The sequence below is a fragment of the Anomaloglossus baeobatrachus genome, chromosome 5 (assembly GCF_048569485.1).
Source record: "Anomaloglossus baeobatrachus isolate aAnoBae1 chromosome 5, aAnoBae1.hap1, whole genome shotgun sequence".
Classification (NCBI taxonomy): Eukaryota; Metazoa; Chordata; class Amphibia; order Anura; family Aromobatidae; genus Anomaloglossus; species Anomaloglossus baeobatrachus.
Genome location: NC_134357.1, coordinates 436,973,522 through 436,988,553, shown reverse-complemented (window position 1 = coordinate 436,988,553; position 15,032 = coordinate 436,973,522). Strand labels below are relative to the sequence as shown.

The 15,032-nt window shown below is 47.6% G+C and overlaps 1 protein-coding gene across 2 annotated transcripts in view; it reads left to right on the top strand.

Moving 5' to 3' along the window:
* The window catches only part of TAF4 (TATA-box binding protein associated factor 4), a 106,555-nt gene extending 95,396 nt beyond the window's left edge, over positions 1-11,159 (top strand). For both annotated transcript variants that reach the window (XM_075347765.1, XM_075347764.1), the window contains one exon: positions 9,258-11,159. In XM_075347765.1, the coding sequence (XP_075203880.1) occupies positions 9,258-9,425 (168 nt within the window). In that variant the 3' untranslated portion in view covers positions 9,426-11,159. The remainder of the gene's footprint in view (positions 1-9,257) is intronic.
* The last annotated feature ends 3,873 nt before the right edge of the window (positions 11,160-15,032 follow it).

Sequence of the window (15,032 nt, the reverse complement as noted above, 5' to 3'; positions counted from 1 at the left end):
TGTGAAAATGAGAATAAAACTGATCCCTCTACAGTGTGACAGCCTTTAAGATATTTGTAGACAGCTATTAAGTCTCCTCTGAGTCTTCTCTTTAGTCTCCTCTCAGTTTTGCAGTTTGCATTCACTGTAATTCACCAGGTAATTTTTACCACACAATACACACTGTAAAAACAATTCCCCAAAACAATATTCAAAGTCGTAATTTTTCTTTGTCGCTCCATTGGGAGACCCAGACAATTGGGGTGTATAGCTTCTGCCTCCGGAGGCCACACAAAGTATTACACTTTAAAAAGTGTAACCCCTCCCCTCTGCCTATACACCCTCCCGTGCATCACGGGCTCCTCAGTTTTATGCTTTGTGTGGAAGGAGGCACACATCCACTCATGCATTCTCATATTAGTTATATCGGTTGGAAGAAAAGTGGGCCCCCACGGGGCCCCCGGCATGTTCCCTTCTCACCCCACTACGTCGGCGGTGCTGTTAAGGTTGAGGTACCCATTGCGGGTACAAAGGCCGGAGCCTCATGCCGTTTCCTTCACCATCCCTTAGCGGCTCTGGGAGAAGTGGGATCCTGACCGGTCATCCATTTACTGGGACCGTGCTCCCTCCGCAGCCCCTGTGGGAATCTGCCGGACAGGAGTCTATTCATCCTCAGGGACCGGGCCCTGCATCTATAAGGTACTCTGTGTCCCCATGGGGGCTGTGCATGGAGCGCCTTCATCCCGGACGCTGCAGCAGCTGCTGGTTTGTGAAGACTGGCGGACTTCCGCGCCGACCGCGCCTGCTTGTCGGCCGCGGTCTTAAATTTAGTCCCCGGCTTCATTGCGGCCTAGTAGCAAAACTCCCGCCCCCGGGCCTGTCTGTCAGGGGTAAGGGCGGGACGGCCGGCCTGACGTCGGCTGTGAGGGCCGGAGCATCCTGTATGTTTCCTCCCCCCTCACTGATCACTGTGGGGACCCCAGATTCCCGCACTTTTTTAGCGCCGCCCACGGCTCCACTCCTCCCCAGAGAGCTCCGGCAGCCATTTTTTTGGCATTCTGCCGGTGGAGGATTACCTGGAAAGTGCTCTGCAACTCTGGGAGACCTAAGGCAGGGAATCTGGAGGACACACGCTCCGCTTTTTAGCGGTCGGTAAGCCACACCGGTCACCCGGTGCTGGTCCCCTTAGGGTGCCGGAATAGATACTATATATATATATATATATATATATATATATATATATATATATATATATATATATATATATATATATATATATATATATATATATATATAAAATTTCTGTTCGGTCGGGCTATATACCTTTTCCCATATACCCTCAGTGATCACTCTCCTAGGAGACAACAACATGTCGTCCACAAGGAGCAAGGGTGCCAAGGCACAGGGTTATTTTGCGACCTGTACCTCTTGTGCGGCTATGTTACCTGCGGGTTCCACCTACCCTCACTGTGAGCAATGCTCGACCCCTGTTTTGCTTGCTCAGCCGGAGCCTCGGTCACTAGTGGGCCCCTCAGCTCAGGTAGACCCCCCTGCTCCCCCTGTCCAGGCGGCAGGGACAGAGTTTGCCGTTTTTGCTGAGAAACTCTGAGTCACTTTCACAATCCATGGCTCAGTCTATGGACAAATGGTCTGCCAAGCTGCTAGAGGCTTTGCAGTCCAGACCGGTCCTTACACAGGCCCCGGGCCCTGTTGGATCGTCGCCTCCAGGCCCCTCTCTGTCCGCGCCGCAGCGCGCCCCCAGGGGGGGCCCTAGGTCTCACGTGGAGGACTCCTGCCCGGACCACAGTCCCAGACCGGCTAAGCGGGCTCGCTGGGAATCTTCCCCGACTTCATCACGCTGCTCGGGTTCCCAGCTTGAGGACTCTCTGGAGGACGAGGCGGACGTTGCAGCTCAGGGCTCTGACCCTGACGTTGCTCTCAATCTTGATACACCTGAAGGGGACGCCATAGTAAATGACCTTATCTCGTCCATCAACCAGGTGTTAGATATATCTCCCCCGCCGCCACCTGTAGAGGAGTCTGCTTCTCAGCAGGAGAAACACCAGTTTCGGTTCCCTAAACGTACACGGAGTGCATTTTTCGATCACTCTAACTTCAGAGATGCTGTCCAGAAGCCCAGAGCGGTTCCGGACAAGCGCTTTACTAAGCGCCTTACTGACACACGTTACCCCTTCCCCTCTGACGTAGTTAAGGGTTGGGCTCACTGTCCCAAGGTGGATCCTTCAGTCTCTAGATTGGCGGCTAGATCTGTGGTATCGGTTGCAGATGGCTCATCGCTAAAGGATGCCACTGACAGGCAGATAGAGCTCCTGGTGAAATCCATCTATGAAGCCACGGGCGCGTCTTTTGCCCCGGCTTTTGCAGCCGTGTGGGCACTCCAAGCTATCTCAGCTTGTCTGGCTGAGATTAATGCGGTCACAGGTAATTCTGCTCCGCAGGTTGCGTCTTTGACTTCTCAGGCGTCAGCTTTTTCTTCCTACGCCATGAACGCAGTTCTAGACTCTGCTAGCCGTACAGCGGTGGCATCCGCTAATTCTGTGGCAGTCCGCAGGGCCATGTGGCTGCGCGAATGGAAGGCAGACTCGGCTTCCAAGAGGTTCTTAACCGGTTTGCCGTTTTCTGGCGACCGATTGTTTGGCGAACGATTGGATGAGATTATTAAGGAATCCAAGGGAAAGGACTCCTCCTTACCCCAGTCCAAACCGAAGAGACCTCAGCAACGGAAAATACAATCGAGGTTTCGGTCCTTTCGTCCCTCCGCCAAGCCCCAATCCTCTTTGTCCAACAGGCCGGAGAAAGGCCAGAGGAACTCCTATGTGTGGCGGGCTAAGTCACGCCCCCAAAAACCCGCCGGAGGCAATGCCTCCAAGGCGGCCTCTTCATGACTCTCGGCATCCCCGAACCGCATCCTCGGTCGGTGGCAGGCTCTCCCACTTTTGCGACGCCTGGTGGCCACATGTTCAAGACCGATGGGTGAGAGACATTCTGTCTCACGATTACAGGATAGAGTTCAGCTCTCGTCCCCCGACTCGTTTCTTCAGAACCTCTACGCCCCCCGCGCGGGCCGATGCACTTTTTCAGGCGGTGGACGCTCTGAAGACAGAAGGAGTTGTGATCCCTGTTCCCCCCCCAGGAACATGGTCGCGGCTTTTACTCCAACTTGTTCGTGGTGCCAAAGAAGGACGGTTCATTCCGTCCCGTTCTGGACCTCAAACTACTCAACAGACATGTGAGCACCAGACGGTTTCGGATGGAATCTCTCCGCTCGGTCATCGCATCGATGTCACAAGGAGACTTCCTAGCATCGATCGACATCAAAGATGCTTATCTCCATGTGCCGATCGCACCCGAACATCAACGCTTTTTGCGTTTCGCCATCGGGGACGAACACCTTCAGTTCGTGGCATTGCCTTTCGGCCTGGCGACAGCCCCACGGGTGTTCACCAAGGTCATGGCATCCGTTGTGGCGGTCCTACACTCTCAGGGCCACTCGGTGATTCCCTACTTAGACGATCTTCTAGTCAGGGCACCTTCTCAGATGGCGTGTCAAAACAGCCTTACCGTCGCTCTGGCGACGCTCCAGCAGTTCGGGTGGATCATCAACTTCCCAAAATCCAAGTTGACACCGACCCAATCACTGACTTACCTCGGGATGGAGTTTCATACTCAGTCAGCGGTAGTCATGCTACCGCTGGACAAACAGCTTTCTCTGCAGGCAGGGGTGCAATTTCTTCTTCGGGGTCAGTCACACCCCTTGAGGCGCCTCATGCACTTCCTGGGGAAGATGGTGGCAGCGATGGAGGCAGTGCCCTTCGCGCAATTCCATCTGCGGCCACTCCAGTGGGACATTCTCCGCAAATGGGACAGGAGGTCGACTTCCCTCGACAGGAACGTCTCTCTTTCCCTTGCAACCAAGACGTCACTTCAGTGGTGGCTCCTTCCCAACTCTCTGTCGCAGGGAAAATCCTTCCTACCCCCAACCTGGGCTGTGGTCACCACGGACGCGAGCCTGTCAGGGTGGGGGGCGGTTTTTCTCCACCACAGGGCTCAGGGAACCTGGACTCCGATAGTCATCCCTTCAGATCAATATTCTGGAGATAAGGGCAGTGTATCTAGCCCTATTGGCTTTTCATCGGTGGCTGGAGGGCAGGCAGATCCGTATCCAGTCGGACAACGCCACTGCCGTCGCATACATCAACCACCAAGGCGGCACTCGCAGTCGTCATGCCTTCCAGGAAGTCCGACGGATTCTGCAGTGGGTGGAAGCCACAGCTTCCACCATCTCCGCAGTTCACATCCCGGGCGTAGGAAACTGGGAAGCAGATTTTCTCAGTCGTCAGGGCATGGACGCGGGGGAATGGTCTCTTCACCCAGACGTGTTTCGAGAGATCTGTCGCCGCTGGGGAACGCCGGACGTCGATCTCATGGCGTCACGGCACAACAACAAAGTCCCGGCATTCATGGCCCGGTCTCAAGATCACAGAGCTCTGGCGGTGGACGCATTAGTTCAGGATTGGTCGCAGTTTCGACTGGCTTATGTATTTCCTCCTCTGGCGATGCTGCCCAGAGTGCTGCGCAAAATCAGGTCCGACTGTCGTCGCGCCATTCTCGTCGCTCCAGATTGGCCGAGGCGGTCGTGGTACCCGGATCTGTGGCATCTCACGGTGGGTCAACCGTGGGCGCTCCCAGACCGCCCAGAATTGCTGTCACAAGGGCCGTTTTTCCATCTGAATTCTGTGGCCATCAACCTGACTGTGTGGCCATTGAATCCTGGCTCCTAGCGTCTTCAGGGTTATCTCAAGATGTAATTGCCACCATGAGACTGGCCAGGAAACCAACGTCCGCCAAGATCTATCACAGGTCTTGGAGGATCTTCTTATCCTGGTGCTCTGATAATGGTTTTACTCCCTGGCCTTTTGCCTTACCCACTTTTCTTTCATTCCTTCAATCCGGAATGGACAAGGGTTTGTCTCTCGGCTCTCTCAAGGGACAAGTATCGGCGCTATCCGTATTTTTTCAAAAGCGTCTAGCCAGGCTTCCGCAGGTCCGCACGTTCCTGCAGGGAGTTTGCCACATAGTCCCACCTTACAAGCGTCCGCTGGAACCCTGGGACCTTAACAGGGTGCTAACGGCTCTTCAGAAACCACCTTTCGAGCCGCTGCGGGATGTCTCTTTATCACGTCTTTCGCAGAAGGTGGCATTTCTAGTGGCAGTTACATCGCTCCGTAGAGTGTCGGAGCTGGCAGCGCTGTCATGCAAAGCCCCCTTCCTGATTTTTCACCAGGATAAGGTGGTTCTGCGTCCTGTTCCGGAATTTCTCCCTAAGGTGGTATCTCCTTTTCATCTCAATCAGGATATCTCCTTACCTTCATTTTGCCCTAATCCAATTCACCAATGTGAAAAGGATTTGCACTCATTAGATCTGGTGAGAGCACTCCGGTTCTACGTGTCTCGCACGGCGCCCCTGCGCCGTTCAGATGCGCTCTTTGTCCTTGTCGCTGGCCAGCGTAAGGGTTCGCAGGCTTCCAAGTCAACCTTGGCTCGGTGGATCAAGGAACCGATTCTTGAAGCCTACCGTTCTTCTGGGCTTCCGCTTCCTTTGGGGCTGAAAGCCCATTCTACCAGAGCCGTGGGTGCGTCCTGGGCATTGCGGCACCGGGCTACGGCTCAGCAGGTGTGTCAGGCAGCTACCTGGTCTAGTCTGCAAACTTTCACGAAACACTATCAGGTGCATACCTATGCTTCGGCAGACGCCAGTCTAGGTAGGCGAGTCCTTCAGGCGGCGGTTGCCCACCTGTAAGAAGGGGTCGTCTTCGTCTCTTTTTATCGAGGTATTCTTTTACCCACCCAGGGACTGCTTTTGGACGTCCCAATTGTCTGGGTCTCCCAATGGAGCGACAAAGAAGGGAATTTTGTTTACTTACCGTAAATTCCTTTTCTTCTAGCTCCTATTGGGAGACCCAGCACCCGCCCCTGTTCCCTTCGGGCTGTTTGTTCTTTTGTGTACACATGTTGTTCATGTTGAATTGTTCTTTTGGTTCATGGTTTTCAGTTCTCCGAACATCCTTCGGATTGAATTTACCTTAGACCAATTTATAAGTTTCCTCCTTCCTGCTTTTGCACCAAAACTGAGGAGCCCGTGATGCACGGGAGGGTGTATAGGCAGAGGGGAGGGGTTACACTTTTTAAAGTATAATACTTTGTGTGGCCTCCGGAGGCAGAAGCTATACACCCCAATTGTCTGGGTCTCCCAATAGGAGCTAGAAGAAAAGGAATTTACGGTAAGTAAACAAAATTCCCTTCTTTTTGCCACTTCACCTCACTTGAAATTTTTTTTCCCGTTTTCCAGTGCACTATTTGGTAAAATGATTAGTGTCATTCAAAAGTACAACTTGTCCCAGACAAACAGAAGCTCATATATGGACCGAAAATAAAAAAAAGTTATGACTCTTGGAAGAAGGGGAAGAAAAAACATACATTTGTTATGTTGGGAAGGTGTTATGGAGCAGTTAATTTCTGCATTTTTCTAGTATTTCTAGATTATTTTTTTATATATATATGTATATGTATATATATAAAATATATAAATATATATAATAATGTGTGTGTGTGTATATATATATATATATATATATATATATATATATATATATATATATATATATATATATGTGTGTGTATATACTTTTTTGTAATACTTTTTACAAATTTTTCAGCTCTATTCCAATGGCACAAAGCCAGGGTTACAGCTTTGGAGCTTTGGTCTCTGATACTTTATTGTTGGTGTTGTCTATTTATTTGACCCGTTCTGCTTTGGGGGTTAACATTACGCATTGTTAACATACCTGGCAAAATGCTGTCTGGGACCTGATGATCACTTGATCACCTAGACTGGGGTTGTGAGCCACATTGCCTCTTCCTTCTTGCTCATTATGAGTCATGTAGTCAGGAAGGCAGACACTGTAATGTACTGTCTCTGCCTTCCCTCTGACAGGCTGCTCTCTTCTGCAGCTGCTGACTTTCATTTTTAGACATCTATACAGTGGAGAAATTATTTGATACACTGACGATTTGTATAGGTTTTTCCACCTACAAAGAATGGAGAGGTCTGTAATTTTTATGGTAGGTACACTTCCACTGTGACAGACTGAATCCAAAAGAAAATCACGTTGAATGATTTTTAAATGATTACTTTGCATTTTATCACATGAAATAGGTATTTCATCACCTACCAACCAGCAAGAATTCTGGTTCTCACATGATTTTCAAAATATTTTAACCTAGTTACAAAGTTAGGAGCACTTTAAACCCTTCAACTCAGGGCAGTTTTCTATTTTGCACTTTAATTTTTTTCTCCTCTTCTTCCAAAAGTCATATTTTTTAAATTTTTTCCATTAACATAGTTATATGACGGCTTCTTTTGTACTGGAAAACAGGGAAAAATTACAAGTGCTTTGAATAGCAAATAAAGGGGATTTCCGCAATTGCTAAATACCAAGATACCAAACGTGTGCACATGTGTGTGTGTGTGTGACCTCCCCCTCCTTTTATCGCTTTTTATTGCAATGTTCTTGAGGGTTTGTTTTTTTTTCTTGTTACGCCGTTAACCGATCTGATTAATTTATTTGATATTTTTATAGATTGGACATTTCTGAATGTAGCGATACAAAAAAAAAAAAAAAAATTTCCCCCATTGTTTTTATTTTTAATTTGGCAAAAGGGGGGTGTTTTGCACTTTTGAGGGGGGTGGTGATATTTTTTAAAACATTTTACTTTTTTACTGTATTTAATAGTCCCATTGGGGGACTTGAATCTGTGATTGTCTGATCGCATGCAATACACATAGCAGTGCTTCAGCACTGCTATGTATAGCAGAAGTCCCAATCATTGTAGACATTGTAATTAAAATTCAGCACTCAGCCTAATATGTGACCCATCCCTGAAATTAGTGTCTTAGCCTCTACCTCATGCTGCCCTCAGATTACATAGCAAAAACTTGCTTGCAGATTCCCTTGAACTAAACAATTCCTTTACAGAGATATAACCATTTCATAAAATAATGGTTTATTGCTAGGATTTTCCATCACTTTGTGATTGATTAAAATACCTCCTGCAAGATCCTGAGAATGAAAGGGCTCTAAAGCTGGTGTCACACTAAGCGACAGCGACAACGACGTCGCTGTTACGTCACCATTTTCGGTGACGTAACAGCGACCTTGTAAGTCGCTGTTATGATCGCTGCTTAGCTGTCAAACACAGCAGAAGCAGCGATCATAACGTCGCTGTGCTACATGTGCAGAGAGCAGGGAGCCGCGCTTAGCGCTGGCTCCTTGCTCTCCTAGGTGCAGTACACATCGGGTTAATTAACCCGATGTGTGCTGCAGCTACATGTCACAGTGCAGAGAGCAGGGAGCCACGCGCACTGCTTAGCGCTGGCTCCTTGCTCTCCTTGCTACAGTATGCATCGGGTTAATTACCCGATGCGTACTGCAGCCACATGTCACAGTGCAGGAGCCGGCGCTGGCAGCAAGAGCGGAGGCTGGTAACCAGCATAAACATCGGGTAACCAGGGAAAGGTCTTCCCTTGGTTACCCGATGTTTACGCTGGTTACAGCTTACCGCAGCTGCCAGTGCCGGCTCCTGATCGCTTCATTTCGTCGCTCTCTCGCTGTCACACACAGCGATGTGTGTGTCACAGCGGGAGAGTGACGACCAAAAAATGAAGCTGGACATTCAGCAACGACCGGCGACCTCACAGCAGGGGCCAGGTCGTTGCTGGATGTCACACACAGCGACAGCGACGGGACGTCGCTGCAACGTCACAGAAAATGGTGACGTAGCAGCGACGTCGTTGTCGTCGTCGTTATGTGTGACACCAGCTTAACGCTGATTTAGGATTATCTCCCCTTTTAAGCTTTTCATGCACAGTATTCTCTAGGCCAGCCACCTGAGCAGAAAACCAGATGGAACTGGGCTGCAGAACCTGCACAGCCAGTGGTGGGTGCAACTCTGCAACCAAAAATGGTGAAGGGCACAGAATTAAGTTAATACTTCAGAATCACATTATTCCGCCTGAAAATTCAGTCTGACCTCCACTGATTACAGTATGTTGGATGTTGGCATGTACTAGTGATGTGCCTGGGACTAGTCCGTGTAATCTCTTATATCAAACTGTAAAGTTTGTGCTTTGCAAAGTCTTCTAACAGACACTGCTATGTTGCAACTAGACTAACCGCTGTGTCCTCCCATCTCCGCAGGCATCGAGCACAAGTACAACGCCCACCAGCAGCTCGGGGGCAGGTGGCAGCAGACAGTTTACAAGACAAAGGATAACACGAGTCAATCTCAGGGACCTCATACTTTGTTTGGAAAACGAGCGAGAGACAAGCCATTCACTATTGCTATATAAAGCATTCCTTAAGTGAAAACAAAAAAATACAGAAAAAAAAAAAACTAAACAAAAATGGAAAAGATCAAGGTATTTTTGTTTTGTTTTTGCAAAGACGACACCCTCCACCTTTTGCTGGGACTATTTTAGATTTTACTATATTTTTTTTTCTCTGCTCCTTGCCCCCAAGCGTGTTTATGAAATTGTAATCATTAAACCCACAAAATCCTTCCTTTATTTTTTTTTTAAATAAAAACCTCCAATTTTACAAATTGCACAGAAAACTGCAACAGTTGGACGGACAACCCCGCGACGAGGAAAGCTGCCACCTGCAAAACAAGCCATATGTGGAAAATATGTTCCTTTTTAATGAATGGATTCACTTTTTTTTAACTTTTTAATTTTTTCTTTTGTTTTTTCTTTTTTAAACTATTTCAACAGTGAATTGGAATGTCATCTTTTACCCTTCACTTACCCCATCTTTGCAGGTGGGGTATTCAGAAATTACGCATTGCCTTTTTTTACTATTTGTTTTCATTTTTTTTGTCTATGGCAGTATCTCCCTTCTCCCCCTGCCTCTCTATTCCTCCATTGCTTCCTTCCTGTTCATATTTATTGGTTTTATCTGCTTGGACACCTCTACTGCCGTGGGATGCACAGACCAGAATCCTCTTCGCCTCTGAAATTTTAACAATCTACAGTTTTTTTTTGTTTTGTTTTTATTTTATTACTTTAATTTGTGTGTATTTCATTACCTTTTTTTTTTTTATTTTATTTTATTTTTTTGCAAAAAACAACCTCAATTTTAAAAAATAATTTTCCACAATAAAACGTTTAAAAAAGTGTTTTTATCTGTAGGAAGAAAAAAAATTAAACTTTGGGAAAAAAACAAAACAAGAAAAAAAAACAATGCAATGCTGTTTTTTGCTTTTTGTTTGTAAAAAAAAATAGAAATAAATGTACCCTGTGGGCAGTTGCAAAGATTATATGACAAAGGAAGGTAACATTTTATGACATAAATATATAAAATATATATATTTTACTTGCACTGTTTTATTATTATTTTTTTTTTTTTTATTATTCTTTCTCATTTACGTTGAGCGCTTCACCCTGCCTCTACCAGAGAAATCTGTGTTTAGCTGCACAGTAAGGGTTAAATTAATTTTTTTTTTTTTTTTTTTTAGTTCTGTGACACACGTGGTGAAGTCTATACATGGCTTGCTGTATTTTTTGAGTAGTTACTGTAGATAATATTTGGCACATGATGGGGGAGGGAGGGTAATATAACACAAATTCTCCCGTTCTACCACAAATGAATATGTAAAATCCATAATTATTTTGTTAATAACAGTATGCAAGCTTTGGAGACGAGCTTTCGGTCGCCAACGCAATAGCCCTGTCTTTGTACCTATTTTTTTATTGCGGAAAAAAAAAAATATACTAATTGGTTCTTTCTATTTTCAGAGGTTACTGTATTAAACTGTCGATTGGTAATACTTTTCTGAGTGTAAATAGTCTGGCTTTGTGTGTGTCCCCTTATTACAGAACTCTCTGCCTTGTTCACAGAACTCTGATCAGTATTTGTATCTGACCGCTGTTACATCATGTCGTCGTCTCTCTCCCCCCCCGCCTGCCGATCTTGTCTTTCCATTTTGTTTTCTTGTACATTTTGCACAGTTACTTGTTCATATGTAAATATATTACTTTCAAAAATGAAGTTTTTAATTGCTATTGTTTTATATAGGATTGAAAGAAAATTAACTCCTTTATTAAAAACGAATTTATCTGTACCCACGTTTCTTTGCATCGGTTATTACATCACCTTGTACAAATGAAGCTGCAGACATCTTGGGAAATGTGTATGGAAATTAGCCAAAAAAAAAATGAATTAGGGAACGCGAAGTGCTCACTCATACGTCTGTGCCGATAGGACTGGCAATGGCTCTCCTGACCCAAATGTGGCCTCTTCATATATTTCTATGCAGCTGTGAAGATCTGGGGTTGTGGGTTCTATTAATCACCTAAGCAGGTTAACAATGTCACAGTTTTCATTTCTTCCATTCACGATCTTACAACTCCAGGTAGATCGCGATAATGTGATCTCCACAAGATTCCAAACCAGAATCAATAACTACACTACCTTTACCAGGCGATACCCACTGTCTCCCAACTTTTAGTTGGCTCAGAGCGTGTCTGTCCCCTGCCAGTATAGTCTGCAGTCATAGCCTTTGCTTCTCCAGACGACGGAGCGTCACAGCCTATGCTGCTCCAAATGACCTTAGCACATTTATCCAGCTCTAGCTGGCAACAATAGTCCTTGTGCTCCTGCAGATGATGGATACCACAACCATAGTGTGTGTATAAAAAGACTGACTGCACTCACCAAACTGAAATGTGAACCGGTGTATAACTGAACACGGCATAAAATACAAAAAAAGACAGTTTCCACTCTGAAATTCATAGTATGAAAACTATGAATGTGGGAATATAGACCTGCATTACTGCTAAGGGAAATCTAAGAAAAATGAGATATTTAGCACATAGAAACGGCCATTTGTATTTCTACCCATTTGCCACATCACGGCATATCTCGTAACTTGGTGCCTACTCTATGTTGAAGCCTCTCTCTGGGTTAAAAAAATCTGTGTATGGGCAAGTAGGAACATGTATCCAGCTCCAGCCGGCAACAATAGTCCTTATGCTCCTGCAGATGATGGATACCACGACCATAGTGCGTGTATCCAGCTCCAGCCGGCAACAACAGTCCTTAGGATAGTTCTTCAAATCCAGACGACTGATATCATGACTGTAGAACATGTATCCAGCTCTAACCGGCAACAAAAGTCCTTATGCTCCTGCAGATGATGGATACCACGACCATAGTGTGTGTATCTACCTCCAGCCGGCAGCAACAATCCTTAGGATAGTTCTTCAAATCCAGACAACTGATACCACGATCGTAGAAAGTGTGTCCAGCTCCAATCTCTAGTCCACCCATGTCCCCTCCACGTCACAGCACCAACTCACTGACCAAACATGTGGCTTATTATTCTTCCTCACCAGGGATCTGCCCCCTGGATTAGGAGAGGTGATCACTTCTCAACCCCTTAAACATTTGTTACATATAACTCAAAGTATACAGAAGGTTCCAGAGGCCCAGTCTTAAGGATGTGTATTGGGGGAACCCCTTTGCAGAAAGAAACAAAGATGCACCCCCCCACCAGATGCAGAACAATGATTCCTTCTGTAGGTCTGATAACATTATGGAGGCCAACTAGGATGACACACTTTTACAACCTCTACCAATTGTGTACAGACAAGTGACCTTAAACTGACAAGCAAGCAAATCTCTAATAAAACACAACAATAGGATCAATGTAACCAGCGCTCAGGGCTGAAAAAGTCCAATAGTCTTCAATTTGTGGCCAGCTCCTCATAGTGGCTATCACGCTCGGGTCAGGAGACTGGCAGCTTGTCCGTGCATTGCATTGACATCCAGACTTGTGAATGAGCCCTAAGGCTGAACTTGCACATCTGTATTTCTTCATCGTTCCTTATGGGAGACCCAGACCATGGGTGTATAGCTTTTGCCTCCGGAGGACACACAAAGTACTACACTAAAAGTGTAGCTCCTTTCTCCGAGCATATACACCCCCTGGATGACAAATCTAACCAGTTCAATGCTTTGTGTTCAGGAGGATCACACACACACATGCATTCTCTGATTTTTGATTTCAAAGATTTGGAAGAAAAGCGGGTCCAATCTGGACTCCCGGCATGTCCCTTCTCACCCCACTGTGTCGGCGGTGCTGTTAAGGTTGATTTTACAAGGCTGGAGCCTTCACATGCCGCGCTCCTTCACCATCCCCTGAGGCTCTGGCTTGAAGTGGGAGCCATCACGGTTCTCACTGCTTTGCAGGAGACCAGTCTCCATCCGCAGCCCTTTCAGGATCCTGCCGGACGGAGCGCTCACCCCCCCCCCAGGGACCTGGCCCTGCGTCTCATAAGCTAAGTATTGAGACGTTATTCAGGGGTCCCTTGTACATTTATTGAGGGGAGAGTGTGTTTTTTAACTTTGCTGTGATTTCCGGCCGGTTCCCTCGCCAGGGATTCTATGCCCGAAATGGTTTCCTTAACTTCCCAGGCTTCGGCTTTTTCATCTTATGCCATGTCTGCCATTCTGGAGGCTTCTCACCGCACGGCGGTGGCTTCCGCTAGTTCCCTCGCGATCCGCAGGATCTTGTGGCTTCGAGAGTGGAAAGCAGACGCTTCTTCCAAGAAGTACCTTGCTGGGCTCCCGTTTGCTGGGTCCCGGCTGTTCGGTGAACAACTGGACGAAATTATTAAGGAAGCTACTGGCGGGAAGAGTACTTCCTTGCCACAAACCAAAACCAGGAAACCTGTCCAGGGCAGGAACCAGTCGAGGTTTCGGTCCTTTCGTTCCTCTAACTGGTCATCCTCTAAGCCCTCAGCTTCGTCCACTAACTCAGCCAAGGATCGAAAACCCAGCTGGCGCGCGAAGCCGCGTCCTCAGAAGAACGGAGGAGCCGCTGCCACTAAGGCAGCCTCCTCTTGACTATCTGGCTGCGCCAGCAACGTCCTTGGTCGGTGGCAGGCTCTCCCACTTTGGCGCCGTGTGGTTTCAACACGTCTCCGATCAGTGGGTGCGGGATATCATCTCCCACGGCTACAGGATAGAATTTTCTTCCAGCCCGCCAAACAGATTTTTTCTGTCCACTCCCCCCTGCTCCAAAGCCGCCGCCTTCTCACAGGCCGTGGCATCCTTGCAGGCCAACGGAGTAATTGTTCCGGTTCCCGCCCGGGAACGGTTCAGAGGTTTCTACTCAAACCTCTTCCTAGTCCCCAAGAAGGACGGTTCCTTCCGGCCCATCCTGGATCTCAAGCTTCTCAACAAGCATGTTCAGGTGCGGCACTTTCGCATGGAATCTCTGCGATCGGTCATTGCCTCAATGACCCAAGGGGATTTTCTAGCATCCATCGACATCAGAGATGCCTATCTGCACGTGCCAATTGCAGTTTCACACCAGCGGTGGCTACGTTTTGCAATCGGAGAGGAACATTTCCAATTCGTGGCTCTCTCCTTCGGGTTAGCCACGGCCCCTCGTGTATTCACCAAGGTCATGGCAGCAGTGGTTGCGGTTCTGCACCTCCAAGGGTTGGCGGTGATTCCTTACCTGGACGACCTTCTAGTCAAGGCTTCATCCAGTGCAGACTGTCAGCGGAGTGTCTCACTCACTCTCGCCACGCTTGTTCAATTCGGGTGGCTTGTCAATCTGCCTAAGTCCACTCTGACCCCGACCCAGAAACTTACGTACCTAGGGATGCAATTCGAGACTCTGCCGGCACTTGTTAAGCTGCCCTTAGTCAAACAGCAGTCCCTTCATCTGGCGGTGCGTTCTCTGTTGAAGCCCCGCCGTCATTCCATCAGGCACCTCATGCAGGTGCTGGGTCAGATGGTGGCGTCAATGGAAGCGGTTCCCTTTGCCCAGTTCCATCTGCGTCCTCTGCAGCTGGACATTCTCCGCTTTTGGGACAAGCGGACCTCTTCCTTGCACAGGCTAGTGGCTCTGTCGCCACAGACCAGGAGGTCTCTTCAGTGGTGGCTTCGGCCCCTCTCTCTGGC